At 61.9% G+C, this 17,206-nt stretch overlaps 4 protein-coding genes across 6 annotated transcripts; 1 reads left to right on the top strand and 3 right to left on the bottom strand.

The window, feature by feature from the left end:
• Nucleotides 1-228: 228 nt before the first annotated feature.
• Nucleotides 229-9,375, bottom strand: PRPF3 (pre-mRNA processing factor 3). Its single transcript, XM_040088043.2, has 16 exons — nucleotides 9,284-9,375; nucleotides 7,843-8,028; nucleotides 7,270-7,400; nucleotides 4,673-4,819; nucleotides 4,484-4,567; nucleotides 4,156-4,376; nucleotides 3,583-3,889; nucleotides 2,813-2,979; nucleotides 2,287-2,369; nucleotides 2,015-2,158; nucleotides 1,703-1,802; nucleotides 1,489-1,602; nucleotides 1,217-1,335; nucleotides 857-940; nucleotides 674-735; nucleotides 229-474 (listed from the first exon to the last, which is right to left on the bottom strand). The coding sequence occupies exons 2-16, from the start codon at nucleotides 7,985-7,987 to the stop codon at nucleotides 328-330; spliced, it is 2,055 nt and encodes a 684-aa protein (XP_039943977.1). The 5' UTR covers nucleotides 7,988-8,028; nucleotides 9,284-9,375; the 3' UTR covers nucleotides 229-327.
• Nucleotides 9,376-9,549: 174 nt separating this feature from the next.
• On the bottom strand, nucleotides 9,550-10,599 carry MRPS21 (mitochondrial ribosomal protein S21). 3 transcript variants are annotated; one of them, XM_040088065.1, is made up of 3 exons: nucleotides 10,559-10,599; nucleotides 10,226-10,318; nucleotides 9,550-9,766 (listed from the first exon to the last, which is right to left on the bottom strand). In XM_040088065.1, the coding sequence occupies exons 2-3, from the start codon at nucleotides 10,306-10,308 to the stop codon at nucleotides 9,586-9,588; spliced, it is 264 nt and encodes an 87-aa protein (XP_039943999.1). In that variant the 5' UTR covers nucleotides 10,309-10,318; nucleotides 10,559-10,599; the 3' UTR covers nucleotides 9,550-9,585. The 3 variants fall into 3 exon arrangements, with proteins under 3 accessions (XP_039943999.1, XP_039943998.1, XP_039943996.1); XM_040088064.2 differs by having other exon boundaries at nucleotides 10,226-10,315; nucleotides 10,559-10,592; XM_040088062.1 differs by lacking the exons at nucleotides 9,550-9,766; nucleotides 10,559-10,599 and adding an exon at nucleotides 9,782-10,089 and having other exon boundaries at nucleotides 10,226-10,548.
• Nucleotides 10,600-10,846: 247 nt separating this feature from the next.
• CIART (circadian associated repressor of transcription) lies at nucleotides 10,847-11,938 on the bottom strand. Its single transcript, XM_040088061.2, has 3 exons — nucleotides 11,741-11,938; nucleotides 11,576-11,654; nucleotides 10,847-11,481 (listed from the first exon to the last, which is right to left on the bottom strand). The coding sequence occupies exons 2-3, from the start codon at nucleotides 11,623-11,625 to the stop codon at nucleotides 11,202-11,204; spliced, it is 330 nt and encodes a 109-aa protein (XP_039943995.1). The 5' UTR covers nucleotides 11,626-11,654; nucleotides 11,741-11,938; the 3' UTR covers nucleotides 10,847-11,201.
• On the top strand, nucleotides 11,638-17,097 carry CA14 (carbonic anhydrase 14; the record flags this gene model as incomplete). The annotated part of the gene is made up of 11 exons (XM_040087971.1): nucleotides 11,638-11,674; nucleotides 14,553-14,573; nucleotides 15,176-15,355; nucleotides 15,423-15,565; nucleotides 15,957-16,052; nucleotides 16,133-16,199; nucleotides 16,269-16,426; nucleotides 16,501-16,630; nucleotides 16,738-16,758; nucleotides 16,836-16,920; nucleotides 17,016-17,097. Coding segments are annotated over 11 exons (1,020 nt in total), but the record flags the coding sequence as incomplete, so codon positions are not given.
• Between the last annotated feature and the right edge of the window lie 109 nt (nucleotides 17,098-17,206).

The following is a 17,206-nucleotide window of genomic DNA, read 5'->3' as shown; positions in this document are numbered from 1 at the left end:
CAGCCCAGAGCACTGAGTGCCACTTCCAGTCGTTCCTGCGATGGGGATTTGAAGAAATTCCCCGATGTGCGACCCGAACATGGTAGGATCTCCCTCCACACACCCTTTGAAAAGAGGGGAAGTGGCATCTGCACTCCCCTCACAGGTCCCTATCCCTTCCCTCAACAAAGTCAGACTCAGGGGCACTGTTGTCCTTTGCCCCCTCGACCCAAAAACACTCTACGGCGATTTGTTTTAAAAAATATGTCTTTAATGGGGGTGCTGAAGAGAGTGACGGGAGCTGTCTGGCTCGGGGGCCGTGGGGCAGGAGCAGGGCCGTGGCCGGGCTCAGTCCGTGGACTCGAGCACGGACTCGCTGAGCGCCAGGTCCCAGTAGTGCTCGGCGCTGTGCTTCTTGAAGTGCTCCCGCGCCATGTTCTCCGTGGGGCACTGCTTGAACTTCATCTCGCCAAAGCTGCGATCCTTCGCCGTGCCCTGGCGGGAGACAAGGTGTGATGTCCCACCCCAATTCCCACACGAATTCCCACCCTCTGCGCGGGAAACGCGGCTCCAGGGGATGCGGGGAACACGGGAATACAAGGGGGGGTTTTTCAGGCTAGGGCTCAAGGAATGTGATGGAGAGTTGGATCCCACCTCAGCCCTATCTTGGTATGGGACCAGCACCATGACTCACCTCCCAAACCAGAGAGCATTTGTTTGTTTTCTTAACGGACTCCTCGTCAGACTCATCATCATCTGGGAAAAAACCCACCAATAAAGCCCACTTAGAAAACCCCACCAATAAAGCCCATTTAACCCTGCAGGTGGAGCAGGAGAAGAACTCCCCCCCCTCACACCAGCACAGTGTTGTGCTCACCCTCTCCCTTTGTGTTTGACGTCTGCTCATCCCACTTTATTCGATGCAGCATAAGACGTTTGAATTTCTTCTGTGCTTTCGGGCCTGTGGAAGAATCAAGAAACAACATTCTCAGAAAAATCTGTTAACCTGCAGCTGGCAGAGGTTCCCTTCCTCATGGAACAATCCGGATTTTCTGACTGCAATACTGCACTCTGCAGTCATTACTAACCCCGTTAACGACATAATTAAGGGAGTTTGTAATTGCCTCCTCACTTCCTTGTCCTTCCCTAACCCCGTCTCCAATTTCCATAGCAATTCCTGCTGGAGGCAAGCTCCGGAATGCTTTGTGGTAACTCAAGCCTCCCTAAAAGGCCTCACCTCCTTCTACCACCACCACGTTGACATCTTTGTGCAGGACCACCACACCCGTGAGGTACAGCTGCCCAGCATTCGCTTCGATTTTGAATTTTTTTGCTGGATTGCTCAAGTTTCGGACCCTAAGGATAAGACGTAAAAAAAAAAAAAAAAAAATTAAATATCTGTGGAAAACCATGATTGTTATTCCAGCCCTGAGAGATCCCTCTGTCCCAACCAGGTCCGGCAACAGAGCTCAGCTGTGAGTTCTCTCTGACCTCCCTGAGCTCGCTCACCTGTACACAGCTATGTGAACTCCCTGTGAAACATCTTCCTTGAGCTTTTTCACCTTCTTGGCTTTCCGCTGCTCTGCCGTCAGCTTCCTCGCTGCGTTTGCTTCCTCGTGAGCCCTGGAAGCAAACAGGTACCACTGAAAAGACTGGTCCTAAACAAAACACCGCAACTGAATCTATCCAAAAGCGTCCCAAAATGTCACAAGGTGCCACCTACTTCTGTCTCTTTGCCATCTGCGCTCGGACGTGAGCTTCCACCTTCGTTGGGTCCTGGACAGCTTCCGTGCCCAGCACCCTCATCAGGTTGGAAATCCTCACTGCAAAGGAATGGAAGAGATGCTGTGAGGGCTCCCAAGGACATGACAATGGGAGAGGCTCCCACAGGAGCCTTTTACCACCAGAACACTTGCACACACAATAAAAACCCACTGTCTGTGGGATTTCCAGATCCCTGCAATCCCACCAAGGCCGTGCTGCCTTCAGCGTTCCCAACACATCCATGCCTGGCCAGGGCCTGGCTGTCACTCACCTTTGGGCTCTGGTGGTGGCATCAGGCCCAGCCTGACCTTCTCCTGCAGCTCCTTCTGGGCTTCTCGCCGTGTCTGGCGCCGTAATTTCTTCTGCTCTTTCTTTGTTAAATAAACACCCAGGGTCACTGGCGTGTCACTGTCCACTGGCAGGGAAATGAGACCATCAGGAATGCGCCCTGGAGAATCCAGGGGGACCAGAAGGACGCTGGCAGTGCCATGTGGAGGGGTCAGGGCCGCTTGAACAGCCAAACTCCCCAAGACAGGACGGTACCTGGGGGGCTGAGCTGGGCCGGGTGCTCCACCAGGTTCGTGATCCCGAAGTACTCGTCTTTCTTCGAGGTCGCCCCGCCTTTTCTAGAAAGGAAAGGGTTGGGCATCAGGGCAGAATTCCCAGCACAAATCCATGCACAAATCCCAACGCAGAGCTCGATGGGCTGAAGGAGACCCACGGTGACGTGGTGTGAATGTGCAGGTGCCTCCCTCCATTTCGGGGTTCAGAGGCAGGGCCCCGCATCTATCGTGAACACAGCTTGTGCAGAATGCTCGTGCTTGGAAACAAAACCAAACCTCCCCAACTCTGGGCTAAAATATCCCCACAACTCCAGAGCAGCTGCCTACTACGGCCCCAGAGAAACTTTGGGAGCAAACGCAGTGCCTGGATCTTGAAGATGAGAGGTAGAGTTCGATGCTCAAGCACAAACATCTGGCCTGATTTCCCCCATGTGCTTCCCACACCCACCATGCACAGCTCCAGAATTCCTGCTGGGGCAGAACCATCAACACCTGGAAATACTCACAAATCCAGGCCGTTGGGGATGATGTAGGAGTCCCACCACTCGATCTCTGGGATCTCCCCCTCCTTCAGCTCCTTCTTAGGGGTGATCAGAGCCAACTTGGTGGAAGTGTGAATCCCAGTTTTCCTGGCAGCCTGGGAGATCTCTGCCTGCAGCTTTTCTAGCTGAGCCTGAGAATGGGAAGGAAAATGGAATAGAAAGGTCATTCCAAACCGGCAGAACCTCTGTGAAGAGCTGGACACACATCACCTGCTGATTTATCTAAACAATCTGAAGCAGACTGCAAGAGAAACCACACAGCACGTGGGGAAGCTTCCAAGCCTGCCAAAACCCTGCTCTTATTCCTGAGCCTTTCAGGACCATGGGAACATTCCCAAAGGAAGATCTCCCTCTAGGGACCATATCCCTGGACTTTTTCTGTCTCCTTCTCCCCAAGAACTTGGAGCATTTTAATAAAACCCCTTTAAATTTCCACTTCCAAGTTGATCACTCAGCCAGAGAGAAATCTATTCTCTTGGGAATCTTCAGTGTTTTGTCAAAAAAGGAGATTTTGCCTTTCAACAGGTGAACAAAGTGGTGAGAAAACCCTTTACACACACAAGTGCTAACCTGGGCACACGCCATCTCAACAATAATGGAGTTTTTAAGGAAAAGTTTCAGGTGATTTGACTGGAAAATTTCTGAATCAAAGCCACCCCAGGTCCCTTCCCAGCCCAGGAGAGGAAAATCCCCTCCCACCCATGCTCTCATTAGCAGGACGAGACCTCTGATACCTTTGTTCGCAACCTCTGGGCAATTTTCTCAAATTTGCCTTTTTCGTGGAACTTAAAGGTGCGTTTCTGCCGCTGGGCCGGGGTTATGGAGACCCGGGGGTCAAAGTACGTGTTTGACTCCATGTCTTCCGAGGGCTTTTCCTTAAGCTGCTGCTTGAACTGCTCTCTCTTCACCGCTCTGATGTTGGCCTTGAGGGTGGGCATGCGGTGGGTCAGCTCGATCTCCTTCCCGCTCGCATCCACCGTCCGGCCCTGCTCGTCCAGGATCAGAGGAGTGGGCTTGGTCTGGTCCTTCAGCTCCACTTTCCTGAGGGGCAGGACAAGGTATGTTACATTCAAACGGGAATTCGGCACTAACTCACAGGAAATTTGAGCTTATTTCCACATTTTTACAGCTCATCTGTAACGCCACAAGAGAGCCAACCTTGTGGGCACAAACGAGGGAACAACAAGGGAGGAGGAACCTCCATTTCACATCTTTTAATATAAAATCCGTTCCTTCAGCAATAATTAATTGTGAGGGGGCCTTTGGGCAGCCCCTGCCCGGCATTCCGGGTTTTTCCGGGTACTCACGGCGGCGCGATGCCCATGGCGTGCAGGTTGGCCAAGCCCACCATGTTGGCGTTGCCGATGAGCCCCGGTTTCAGGGCCAGCTGAGCCTGGATCCGAGCCTGCAGCTCCGCAGCCTTCCTGGCCTTCTCGATGGCGTCGTTCATGAAGGTGGCCGCCTGCGAGGGCTGGATCGTGTTGCCGATGGGGAGACGTTCCGATTGCGACGAAGAAGAGATTTTGGGCTGTTGACAGAAAAGGGAGTTTTTGTTCCATGCCCGTTTCCAGCAGACCCAGGCTGATGTAACACAGCTGAAACGGGGGCCAGGGACGTGCAGGATTTGCCCGGTACCTGTGGTGTCGGAGGACTGATGAAGCTCAGCTGCTTTTTCCTCTCTTCAATCTGGCGGGTGGCTGCCTCCATCATCTGTTTGATCTGTGGGAAAAACGAGACAGTGAGTTTTTCTTTGCCATTAGGATGCAGTTCTTCCATTTGGGATAAAATCTACACCGTGTTGGGACACAGCCCAGCTAGACTGACCTGGAGCTTCGTCAGCATCCCTGGGCTCTCCGACGGCGGGCCTGGAATGACTTCGGGCTCATCCTCAACCTCCTCGAACCGTGGGATGCGCCGCTTCTTGACGCCAGAGGATTCCTTGGACACCTCAGAGTCGTCACCAAACACATCCTAATGTAAAGAAAGATCGGAAAGCCGTGGTTAGAACGGAGCGTTTTCCTCCCAGACCAGGATCTGAGATGAGAAACCACCAGCACGTCTCAGCTCCGGCTCCGTAACGCAGAATTCCGGGGCGGCGCGAGCAGGCCGAGCCCATGCCGAGCTCATGCCGAGCCCAGGCGCTGCTCCCCCACCAGAGAAACGCCAGTGACGTCCATGCAAGAGCGTGAAGGACAGGAGACATCGCAGGGACGTGCCTGCCCAAGAGCCACCTGACAGCCACCGCTCCCTCGGGCGCTCAGAGAGGGGGACTGGCACTGAGGGGGATTGAAGGTCTCAGCGACACGGAAAGAGAGAAAAAGCCTGCCCAGAGCTGATGTGGCTGGGATAAAAACATATCCAGGTCTTCCACCAAGCTGGAGGGTTTGGTGAAGGAATCTGCGCTGTCCTACCAGGCTGTCCTCCCAAAAGGAGGATGCGGCCCTGGACCCGGGGACGGTTGGGACACCTGCAGCAATTCCCTCACGCTCCACCCCAGACAACTCCAGCTCAAATCCAAGGCTGGAGCCACTCCAGAGAAGCACAGCTCAGAGAGCATATGGAACAATGGGTTTCCAGCTTTCAGCTTTTTTTTTGATGGGCTTTCAGCAGCATCAGGTCACCAACCAAAAGGCACGGTGCATTTTCCACAGAGCTCTGGTCAAGCCCAGCACCTGTGGCTGCGGATTCCATCGTTCAGTGCCTGGTTTGTGTTTGGAAACCTGGATCTGTCCGTGGGGTGGGTGACTGCAGTGTGTGTGTGTGTGTGTCAAGGTGTTATTTGAAAAGAAAATATACACACCGGTTGGGAGCGTTAGTTGCAATCCCTTCTTCACTACAACGGTTCATATCCTACAAGGACACTTCCTCAGCCACACAGGTACTTCTTGGAAAACCTACAAGTTCAAGAGAAAGGACTTGCCCATAGTATAAAGTGTGGAAACTTTACGTTCAGTTCCTGACCTTCCCAAGCCATGACCTACCCCAGGGTGAACCGAGGAGCGGGAAGCGGCACGGCAAGCGGCCCTGGGAATCATCGCTGCCCGACACCGTGGGAGCTACAGGTGCCGGGACAAATTCCTCTCCACAGCCTGCCCCGGAGCAGGGTCAGTCAGTCTGTAAGTGCTGCCACGAGCTGACCACCTCAGAGACCGGTTTGTGTTCCTACAGGGTCCAGACAGACCCAGAGCGTGGCGGAGAAATTCCAAGAAATACGATTCCAGAGAGAAGAGTGAGGATTTTGGCAGGAGGAACAACCCTCTCCGTGCCAGGAGCCAAGAGAAGAAGGATCAGTTTCTGCTGTTGCTGCCTAGCCCAACTTCTGGCTCAGCCAGGAGCACCAGCAGCGCTCAGGCCAGACACGACTGCGGCTTCACGGGGGAAGGGTCCCCGCTGCACCCCAGCCCTGCTGCTGCTGCCATCACCACATCCCTCTGCCAGAGCTCGCTCTGCAGCCACCCCAGCGGGCTGTCACCACACTCCTGCCCATCATCAAGTGATGGCAGTGCCAGTGTCCCCATCTCTGGCACGTCCCTGACCAGACCCAGGGCAGCAGTTGGAACTCCAGCCCCGCTCACATCCCCAGAGCCCCGGGGATCAGCCTGGCTCCCACTGCCAAGAAAACAAGTTGCTAGAAGAAAACAGGGAGTGGAGGAGGCAGCTTTGTCCCAAGACTCCCAAAGAGATCCAGATCCTGAAGGGGATTGTTCTGTCTCACCAAGGTTCAGTGCTCACTACAAGTGTTGGGGAAACCCAGAGTGTCATAAAATAGGAACCTCGGGAAGAGCGAAAGGAAAATCACTGTGAGTAGGAGCAGCACGGAGAGGGCTTGTGAGACTTGGCAGAGCGACGGGGAAATGCAATTCTACAGGATGGTGAGGAAAGTCCTCAAGAGAAGAAAGGAAGTGAAAACAGCTTTGGATGCACAAGCCTTCCACCATCCTAGGCAAGGGAGAAACACCAGAGCAACGGAATCCCAGCTGGAATCAATCCTGTGCTAGGACAGGAGCTGCCAAAAACCAATTCTGGGTGGAGAAAGGGAATGAAAACCCACCAGATCATCCACCAGAGAGCCCCACGTGCTGCCTCGGGGCACAGGGAGCGATGGGGAGCCACTGGGAGCAGCTCTCCCAGGCTCCAAATGAAAATACAAGCACAAGGAGCACCGAGGAGAGGGGAGATGGATCCTCACGGATTCACTCCACCGGCCTAACAGAAAGCCAAAGCCAGGCTTCCACCTCGGGCTTTGGGAAAGAGAACCGCAAGGTAAAGGCTCCCACACTTCATCATGGAGAGGAGTCGTTTCTCTTGAACGTTCCGAGCTGTGCCTCTCTGGAAGAGGAGAGTGTGCCAGACCACCAGTGCTGCCTCCAGGCCACCCAACCACAGGAAAAACCAATCAATAATCAATAATTAATAATCACCTTTAGCTCCCGCTTCCGGTTCCGGTCGCTGTTGGATTTGGAGTGCCGGGAGCTTCGCCCTTCCTCCACTGCCTCAAAGAGTTTGTCTACAAATCGCAGGGTAGAATCATCCAGGAAGGGTTTAAGGTGGTCTGGAAAAGAGGAAAATCCGATCAGTGCAGAATTCTGAGCCTGAGGTGAGCAGGAGAACGAAGAAGCCACAGAGATTCTTCGGAGGATGTAAATTTAAGCGTGATTCAGCTCTACAAAACACAAGGAAGCTCTGGAAGCCTCTGGTATCTGTGGATCGTGTTGTCAGGAGCTTTAAACTAAGGGATGAAGGGAGTCCAGGCCTCACACAGAAGCAAAGCGGGGCTGTAATGAGCAAAAACAGCACCCCAGTTAAATCACCACTGCCAGTCCCTTGAATAAGGAGTTAGTTTTCACTTATCCGATTCTCTAATTCATTGCAAGGCTTCCCCCTGCATCTGCTGTGATGGATTTGCTCTCAGAGGCTGAAAGAATTGCCCTGCAGCCCTGCCCCTCCACCTTGGGGAGTTCTGGGCTGTTTTACAACCCCAGCTCTGGACCTACCGGCCGCTTTCTTCTTGTCCATGCCCTTGCCGACGCAGTTGAGCGCAGCGGTGACCACGGTGGGCTCCGAGAAGCCCAGCACTCGCTTCACCGTCTTCTCGATCCATGGCTTCAGCTCATCCAGCTCCCTCTTGGACAGAGACATCTCCGCTGGGGCCGAGCGGAGCCACCCGAGAGGCTCAAGAGCTGGAAGGAGACACAGGAGGTAAAAACAGAATCCCCGGGGCGTCGTCACCTCCGTGCCCTTCTCCCCTCAGGAGTGGGTGAACAGGTGGGAAAAGCTCTGGGGAAAAAAATTCGTGCTGCTTTGTTTTTAAGCTTTGGGTTAAAATGAGTCAAACCCCGTGAAGAGGAAGGTCCTGACCCCACAGGGGATCTGCTGGGTGCCCCTCAGGGATCCCACTGCAGCGCTCCTGTGCTTCCAAACACAGACCAGGAATGTCTGTTCTCAGGACAGCCCCTCCCTGAGCTCCCCAGCTGCCAGCCCAAGGACAAAGGCCTCTGATCCGAGCTCCCCAGATCCCTCCCTCCAAGGTTTGGGAAGGGAAATGCAGTGTGAGTGGAACATGTGGGACAGGAGAACCCCCTCACACTCCCACTGAGCCCATGTTAGGGGCACAAACCAACCTGAGCCCTTTCCCCAAGGCGGAGCCCCAAATCTGGGCTGTTTCACATCCCCTCGAATCCTGCAGCGCTCACAGCTGTGGCTGCAACTGCTTTTAACTGGCTCCGGGCCCTAATCGGATCTGGGAGCCGCGGGGAAAATCTCCTTAGGGATGAGCTCGACCACGGCACTGCCTCTGACAGGAGCCCCGCGGGGCCACTGCCCCAGCGCGGGGCTGTGGGAACGGACACCCGGCACGGCTGGAGCCGGGAATGGGATCCAGGGTTCAGTTATCCTTCCTGGATCTGGGAATGGGCCCCCGGCGGTCAGTCCTAACACCGGAGCCGCTTCAGCCTCCACCCGACCTGAGCTCCAGCTGGAGCCGCAGGGGAAGCAGCCGCAGCTTTACGGGTGTTTCCCTGTGGCACCGGGAGAGCAGAGCCACCGTGGGGAGCAGCTCCATGAGCCGCAGCGCTCCGGGGGCCGGGCGGGACACAACCCCCGTAACCCACAGCAGGACCGATGAACGCGTCCCCGAGCACCGCCCGACCGCGCCGGCGTTCCGCCGCCTCGTTCGGCCTCACCCGGACGGACGGAGCTCAGCCCCGCCGGACACACGGTGCTCCCGCTGAGCCCAGCGCACCCCGGCTGCCCCGCAGGGCCCGGCCTCTCCCGCTGCCGCGGAGCTGCGCCCGGGGCCCGGCCCGGCCCCCTCAGCGCGGCGCGCCGGGAGAGCGGCTCCGCGCGGGCCGGGCCCGCCTCCGCCTCCCTCTCGGCAGCCCGCCCGCTTTCCCCTTTCCCTCCACGCCCCTCCGCAGCGGCCCCGTTTCTCCTCACCGGCTCCGTTCCCTCACGCCGGTCCCGGTCCCGGCCCGGCGGCCCCTGACGGTGACGGCGCGTCGGGGCGGAAGCGGAAACGGGCGCGGGGCGCGTGCGCGGCGGAGCGCGCGGGGGGCGCCGGGAAGGAAACGGCCCCGGTGGGGGGCGCGCTCACCCCAGGCAGGGGGCGTGTCCCGGCGCGGGCTCAGCCACGCCCCCTTAACCCCGCCCACCGACCACGCCCCCTTCTCCCGCCGCAATTAACCACACTCAATTAACGGGGATCGGAACGAGAGGGTTTTTATTGGGGCCGGCTCCTCTCAGCAGCCCAGCCACGGGTCCTGCCGGCTGCTCCGCGCCAGGAAGGCGATCCTGCGCGCCATCTCGGCGCAGTACACCCGCCGGCACGCCTCGAAGGCGCGCCGCCGCCGCGCCCGGCACGGCTTCTCGTAGTACCGGGAGCGGCGCACGGCATCAGCCACGCCGTCCTGCGCCAGGATCCTGCGAGAAGGGAGAGAGCCGTGACGGCGGCGGGAAAGGTTCCGGGATGTGCGAGGAGGAGGGAGGAACAAACCACGCCACGCTGCAAACCCTGGGCATAGCTCGGTCCCCGCGGGGACCCTCAGCTCGTTCTCCTCGCTATCCAGCCATGAGGAGAGCGAGGAGGGGAAGGAATCCCCCCCACTTCTGTGGGGCCAGCGAAGGTGTGCGCTGAGCACGCAGCTCCTCGAGGAACAGCGCTGCCCTCGCCAGTTTCTGTGCTGAGCCATTCCTTTCTTTCACTCCATTGACACCCGCATCCCGGGGAGCGGCGGGACGCAGAGCTGACGAGAAGAGCCCGGCATCACCCTCCCGTCACCTTCTGCTCAAGAAATTCTGCTTCTCAACCCAGGACGTGAAGGAATTGTGGCCCCGATTCCCGGCCGGGCTGTGGGGCCGTTCCCCCACCCCGATGCTCACCTGTTCAGGACGCCGTACGCCGCCTCCACGTTCCCGTTCTGCACCATCACGGTGCGGCCCACGAAGCGCAGGTGATTCGCCATGGCCGCGCTGCTGCGGGACGGGGCGGCTGGGACCGGGAGGCTCCGGGGCTCGGAGGAGCCGGTCCCTCCTTTCCCCCGCCCCGGGGATCCCCGGGTACAGGGAGAGCGCGGTCCCTCCCGCAGAGCCCCAAGGGAACACGGCAGGGACCCGGCGCTGCCCCGGACCCCCCCCCTCCGCCCCCGGCTGGCCCTGCTCAGGCCGCTCCCGGTAGGACCCAAGGACCCCGGTCCGGTGCTCGCCCCGACTGACCCCGGTGATGCCGCGGCCGCTCCGCGCCCGGACCGGAAGTGGCTGAGGGTGGAACTTCCGTTGGGAGGGATTTCCGGTGCTCCAGGGACTTCCGGCGGGCAGCGGCACCGGGAAGGTCCCGGGACTCTCCCTGTACCGGCACTGGAGGCATCGTGCGCACTCGGGGTCCCACAGCGGAGGGGACGAAGGGACACCACGGGCCGGCGGCGGCTCTGAGCCCCTTGAGGACAGGAACGCACCCCCCAACCCTCCCCAAGGAAAAAAACCACACGACACCGGCTGGCCCCGGCCGCTCCTGCGGCGTTTATTGCTTCCAGCAGGGCCGGCTGTGGGATATCCCCACTCGGGGATCCGCATCTCCACCCCTCAGCCGCCTACCACCGCTCCGGGGGGCCGCACTCGCCCCCGACCGCCCCAAGCCACGGGGGAAGGCACAAGCCCGGGAGGGCCCGGGCTCCGCTCTGGCCAAGGCACGCGGCCGCCCCGGGGTTGGGGCTTCTGGGGGAGCTTCGGTGCCCCCCCAGGTCAGTCCCGCCCGCCCGCGGGTCTCACTGACCACAGGTTAAAAAAAAAAAAAATCAAAAAAGGCAAAACCAAGAAATGCACATGACATCTTCCCCCCCCCCTCGAGCCGGGGGGGGCGTCACACGTCCGGCGCCGGAGGGGATTCGGGGATCCCGGCCTGGCACGGGGGGGATCCGTGCTGCTGTAACGTCCCCGCGGGGCTGGCGAGGGTGGGGAGATCCCCGGGGAGGTCTCCGGGCAAGCGGCGGCACCGGGGAGCCCCGGGGGGACCGGCGGGGGGGCGGCGCCGCTGGGGAGCTGCGGGGGGAACCGGGTCCAGCACGGGTTTGGGGGCGACGTGGGGGAACCAGAGCCTCAGCATCGCCTCCACCTGCAGCAGCGTCCTCAGGTACCGGGCGCTGCGGGGAGAGAGCTCCTGTCACCCTCCGCGGAGAGGGGGCACCCGCGGGGGTGTCCCTGTGCCCTCCCCCTGGGGACTTTTGGGGCGCTCACCCCATTTCTGGCTTCTGCAGAACCCCGATGATCCGCTGGAGCCGGTCCATGGCCACGCTCTGTTGGAAGCTGCTCAGGCCTGGGGAGTCCCGAAATTGTGTGAGTTCTCCGTAGGGGGAAAAGAGGTGCTGGGGAGGGGAAAAAGAAGGTGCGAGGGGCACCCACCTCTGTCGTACCGGCCCCGCCGCAGCCCCTCCAGCAGCTCCGCCAGCGGCCGGATGAAACCCCGGAGCTCCTGGCACTGAGGAAGGGGAGGAGGAGGTGACTGGGCTGCACCCAGACTGGGGAAGGGGTCTCATGCATAGCCCCCAACCCTTTCATCCCCCCTCAAACCCCACTTATCACCCTCTGAGCCCCCGAACCCTGCTCATCACCTGTTTCAGGTGGGGAAAATAAGGCAGCCCCATTTTTTTTTCTTTTTAGGGGACCAAGCCCTCCCCCGCCTCCCATCTTTTGGGGGTGGGTGGTATCCCTTCATTTTCTGCCCAAATCTCACCTTTTGGGCAAAGAGGCGATCGCCATCGCTGGGGGGGACATCCCCGCCCTCCCCTTTTCGAGGGCGCTTCCCCCCGCGGGGCGATGGCGGCGATTCCGGGGCTGCTCGGTCCAGCCCCGCCGGGCGCTTGCGGCTGCGCTCGGGTTTGGGGGGGCTCCGGAGGGAGCTGCCAGCCTCCACCTCGCTGTCAGACGCAGGGGAGCCGCAGGAGCAGGCGCGGGCGGGGGGCTCCATGGCGGGGGTGGCCCCCCCAGGGGAGCCTCTCCCTGCCTTCAGTTCCTGCAGGGTCACCCAGCCGAGGTTGTCTGGGGACAGGGAGTGAAACACAGAGGAAAAAAAAAATAAAAAAAGAGGGGGATATGAGACAAAAATGGAAGAGAAGGAACTGCCTTGTTCTCCCATGGGGGTGTCACCCCCCACACCCACAGTGTCACCTCACAGGCCCTGGGGAGCAGATTTGGCATCTCCACAGACAGGGTGGGGGGTGCAGGGACACACCTGGCACTGGGACCCTTCAGGCAGAACCATCCCTAGTGCCAGGAGACCCCCGGCCACAGGACAGCGCCCCCGGTACTGCGACCTCCCCCAGGCCTGGGACACCCCGGGACTGCCCCGGAGCCCCCACCAGCTCCCCGCACTCCATCACCTGCCGCCCCCTCCCCAGAACTCAGATCCCCCCTGCAGGAGCCCGGCCCGTGACGGGGATCTTCCCCCCCACACTGGGACCCCCAGAACCATCACGAGGGCGCCCCGTTACCGGAACCACCCCTGGTCCTGGTCACTCCGGATCCCACCTGCTCCCCCCCGCTGCAGCTGCGGCGGTGCCGGTGTCCCCGTCCCAGCGCCGCTGCTCCGGTGCCGGTGTCGCTGTTCCTGTCCCTGATCCACTGCGGGTATCACTGTTCCAGTATCACCGTCCCCGTTCCTGTCCCGGTATCGGTGTCCCGATGCTGCTGCTGGTATCGCTGTCCCCGTTTCCCGTGCCGGTGTCAATGTCCCTGAGCCGGTCCCTCTGTCCCCGGTGCTGGTCCCGCTGTTCGGTGTCCCGGTCTCTCTGTTGCCGGTCCCGCTGTTCGGTGTCCCGGTCTCTCTGTCCCCGGTGCTGGTCCCGCTGTCCCGGTCTCTCTGTCCCCGGTGCCGGTCTCTGTGTCTCCGGTGCCGGTGCCGCTGTCCCGGTCTCTTTGTCCCCGGTGCCGATGTCCCGGTGTCCCGGTCTCTCTGTCCCCGGTGCCGGTGCCGCTGTTCAGTGTCCCGGTCTCTCTGTTCCCGTGTCCCGGTCTCTCTGTCCCCGGTGCCGGTGCCGCTGTTCAGTGTCCCGGTCTCTCTGTTCCCGTGTCCCGGTCTCTCTGTCCCCGGTGCCGGTGCCGGTCCCGCCCCGCCCGCGGCGGCCCCACGCGGACACGTGCGCGGCCGCACGTGCCTCCGGCCGGGCCCCGCCCCGCCCCGCTCCCATTGGCCGCTGCTCTCCGAGAGGCCGCGCCCCCTCGCTCCCGTTGGCTCGTGCCACCGCCCCGCGCTGATTGGCCGGAGGGCGGGGCTCTGGCCACGCCCCCCCCGCACGGCGGTTCGGGTCACGCGGCGCTGCGCAGCGCCCCCTGGCGGGCAGCTTTCTGAGGGGTCTCAGGCCGCGCCCCCGCCACGCCGGCACCGCCCCGGTGCCTCCAGCCAATGAGCGGCGATCCCGGGGCCGCGTCTCGGCCAATGGGCGGGGCGGCCGCGCCCCCCACGCCGTTACATAACCGGGGCGAGGCGGCGCGTGGGCCCCCACGTGGGGGCGGGGGTCCTGTGACGTCACGCTCGCGCGTGGGGACCGCCCTCGGGGCGGGGCCTCACGGAGAAGGGCGTGGCCGGGGAGCGGCCGCAGGGTCTGCCTGGGGCTCCCCCCTCACCCCGAGCACCCCCAAGCCCCCCCCCCCCGACACACACACTCCCTCATCTTCCCCCCAAAATCCCACCCAGGACCCAGAGCCCCCAGCGCAACTCTCCCCGCACGAGACCCAGGGTGACCCCCAGGTCCCCCCAAGACCCCACCCAACGACCCTCCACAAGGGTCCCTCTTCAGGCCCCCCAAACCCTCAGAGCCCCCCAAACCCCAGTACTAAAAACTCCTCACCCCACAAGTCCAGAGTTCGCAGCCCCACAGCCCCTGCAAGCACACAACCCCATCTCCGCCGTCCCCACACCCCGACACCCCGGACATGGCTCCTCCAGCCCTCCCCGTCCCCCCGGGGGGGGGCCGTCCCCCTGGGTGGGTATTTAGGGCCGGGCCGGTGTCACCCGGCCCCCCTTGCCCCCCGCCATGCTGAGCGTGCTGCTGCTCCTGGGGGGCCTGGCCCCCGCCCTGCCCGCTGGTGAGTCCCCCCGGGGTGCCCCTGGCAGATCCCACTCTGGGGTGCAGCCCCAGACCCCCTCCGGTGCCCCCATGTTGGGCCAGGGGGCTTGGCCGAGCCCCCACCCCAACGCCTCCGCTCTCCCCAACAGGTCCCCACTGGACGTACGAAGGTGAGTCGTCGGGCCCCAGCCAGGGAACCCCCATTTATCCCCACCCCCTGAAGCCCCCTGAGCTGGGGGGCTCACAGGGGTCTCCCCAGAGGGCAGGGAGGTAGATGGGTGACAGGCCCCCCGTGATCCTGGACATGTGGGTGCCCCAAATGGGAAGGAGATGAGTGGATGACAGCCCCCCGTCGCTCCCCTCTAGACACCTGAGTCCCCTAAAACAGGCGGCAGTGAACGGGTGCAGCCCCCCATTTTCCCCCTCCTGCCCCCCCCTTTGCCCCCCTCGCTCCAATGGTCCCTTTGTGCTCCTTTACATAAGGCTCCTGCTGCCAAATCCAATTAGGATCCGGCCTTGGCCAAATCCCGCTAAGCCCCATCCTGCCGGGCCCAGGGGACCCATGGGTGCCCCCCCCCGGCCCTCGGCTTTGTCCCCGCTCCCCCGGCCGGAAAAAATGTCCCCAGCAGATTAACGAGGCCTTTGGGAACGTCACTCGTGTCCCGGTTTGGGGGGCACCGAGGGCGTTTTGGGTCACAGGACCCTTCTGGGTGAAGCCGCCCCTGGGGTGACCTGGTGTGGGGGGTCCCACCTGGGCTCTGGTCCCCCCCAGGTCCCCACGGGCAGCAGCACTGGCACGAGGAACACCCCGAGTGTGGGGGCCGGGCGCAGTCACCCATCGACATCACCACGGCGCGGGCGCGGCCGGATCTGTCCCTGCCGCCGCTGCAGCCCGAGGGCTACGAGCACCCCGAGAGCCCCCGGCTGACCCTCGCCAACAACGGCCACACCGGTGAGCGCCGGGGGGAGAACCGGGGAGCCGCCGGTGTCCCAGCCCTGCTGACGCCCCTGTCCCGCAGCCGTGCTGGCGCTGCCACCGTCCCTGCGACTCCGGGGGCTGCCCCACACCTTCGCTGCCGTACAGCTCCACTTCCACTGGGGCCGGCCCGGCCACGCCGCTGGCGCTGAGCACCTGCTGGATGGGCACCGCGCCCCCGCCGAGGTACCGGGCGGGGAACGGCTCCAAAAATGGGTCTGGGAGCGGGAAATGGATGAGGAAAAGAGGACGGGAACGGGTTTGGGGTGAGGAAATGGCGTGGGAATTGTGTGGGAAGTGGTTGTGGGAAGCAGCATGGGAACAGTGTGGAGAATGGGTTTGCACTTCAGGAATTTGCTGCAGGGAATGGTGAGGGAAATGAGTCCAAGGATGTGAAATGAGGGCAGGGAGGGGATGGGGTGCAGAAGAAAAAAAGGGTGGGAAACGGAGTGGGAGCAGATCTGGGCACTGTGGGAGGTGCTGGGATGGGCGCAGGCAGCGGTGTGGGATGGGAACCAGGACGCAGGGGTTGGGGGTGGTAGGGCTGGGGGCTCAGGGGGTCCCCACTGTGCCGTAGATGCACGTGGTGCACTTCGACATCGAGCGTTTCGCCGACGCCAGCGCAGCGCAGCAGCACCCCGGTGGGCTGGCTGTGCTCGGCGTCCTCCTGGAGGTACAGACCCCACACCCATGCCCCCACCCACCCACCCACCCTCCCTCAGCCCCTTACTGGCCCCCCACCCACTCCTCCAGGTGGGAGATGACCCCCACCCCGCCTACGATAACATCCTGAGGCATCTCGGCAGCATCCGCTACGCAGGTGAGGAGAGGGAAGGGGGGAAAACCCCAAATCCCCCTCCCAGCACCCCCCAACTGCTCCCCCCCACAGGGCAGACGGTGGCCATCCCCTCCTTCAGCATCCAGGACCTGCTCCCCGCACACCTCGACCGCTACTACCGGTACAATGGGTCCCTGACCACCCCACCGTGCTTCCAGAGCGTCCTCTGGACGCTCTTCCCGCAGCCCGTTCGCATCAGCCAGGCCCAGGTAGGACCTGCTCTGGGGGGAGCCCCTCGAGCTTGGCAAACACAGCCCCCAGTGCTTCCCCCTTCCCCTTCCAGCTGGAGCAGCTCCAGGGAAGCCTTTACTCCACGGAGGAGGCCGAGCTGGAGGAGCCCCAGCCCCTGGTGGATAATTTCCGGGCCCCGCAGGAGCTGAACCAGCGCCTGGTGCTCTCGTCCTTCCCCAGGGGTGAGCGGAGCAGAGGGGTGGGAAGGGTCCCCTGCGCCCCTCACGTGGCTCCTGGAGCCCCAGCTGGGCACCAGGAGCTGGCCCTGACCCTGCCCTTTCCCTTGCAGAGCCAGAGGGATATTCCACAGGTAGGGATACTCCAGGAGGCTGGGCTGGGCTGGGGGGGTCACCCCTGGACCCCCCTGACCCCCACCCCGGCACACAGGTGAGGTCATCGCCATCATCTTCGGCGCTGTCGCCGGCTGCGTCGGCCTCTTCCTCGCCGTCCACTTTGGGGCCAAGCGGATGCGGTGAGACCCCCCACACCCCTCAGAGGGACCCCCAAAAGCAGGGGGGGCCCTGAGCTCCACAGAGACCCCCCTCACCCTGGATTCTGCCCTGGCAGCGCGCGGCGGGCGCAGGCGCAGGACGTGGTGTTCAAGGCTTCCTCCCGCCGCTCCCCCCTGGACACCGGACGCTCCCGCTGACCCCCAGGCTGGGATCGGGCTCACGCTGTCCCCTGCCCGCAGCCCCACTGCAAATAAAGCCCTTTTCCCCCTCCTGGTCTCTTTTTGTGGGGAGGGAACAGGGGATTTT

This window comes from Hirundo rustica, chromosome 29 (assembly GCF_015227805.2).
Source record: "Hirundo rustica isolate bHirRus1 chromosome 29, bHirRus1.pri.v3, whole genome shotgun sequence".
Taxonomy (NCBI): Eukaryota; Metazoa; Chordata; class Aves; order Passeriformes; family Hirundinidae; genus Hirundo; species Hirundo rustica.
The sequence above is the reverse complement of the archived record's forward strand: the minus strand, read 5'-3'. Positions and strand labels throughout refer to the sequence as shown.

Excerpts from the sequence above, each read along its gene's own strand:
- MRPS21 (XM_040088062.1), bottom strand. The coding sequence starts at position 10,308 with ATGGCGAATCACCTGCGCTTCGTGGGCCGCACCGTGATGGTGCAGAAC. Across the intron at positions 10,090-10,225 it reads GCGTACGGCGTCCTGAACAG|CTCTGCGTCCCGCCGCTCCC; the intron begins GTGAGCATCGGG and ends TCTTCTCGTCAG.
- PRPF3 (XM_040088043.2), bottom strand. The coding sequence starts at position 7,987 with ATGTCTCTGTCCAAGAGGGAGCTGGATGAGCTGAAGCCATGGATCGAG. Across the intron at positions 7,401-7,842 it reads GGACAAGAAGAAAGCGGCCG|ACCACCTTAAACCCTTCCTG; the intron begins GTAGGTCCAGAG and ends CCTCTTTTCCAG. Across the intron at positions 1,603-1,702 it reads CAGATGGCAAAGAGACAGAA|GGCTCACGAGGAAGCAAACG; the intron begins GTAGGTGGCACC and ends GTTTGCTTCCAG.
- CIART (XM_040088061.2), bottom strand. The coding sequence starts at position 11,625 with ATGGACCGGCTCCAGCGGATCATCGGGGTTCTGCAGAAGCCAGAAATG. Across the intron at positions 11,482-11,575 it reads CTGCAGAAGCCAGAAATGGG|CGCCCGGTACCTGAGGACGC; the intron begins GTGAGCGCCCCA and ends CTCTCCCCGCAG.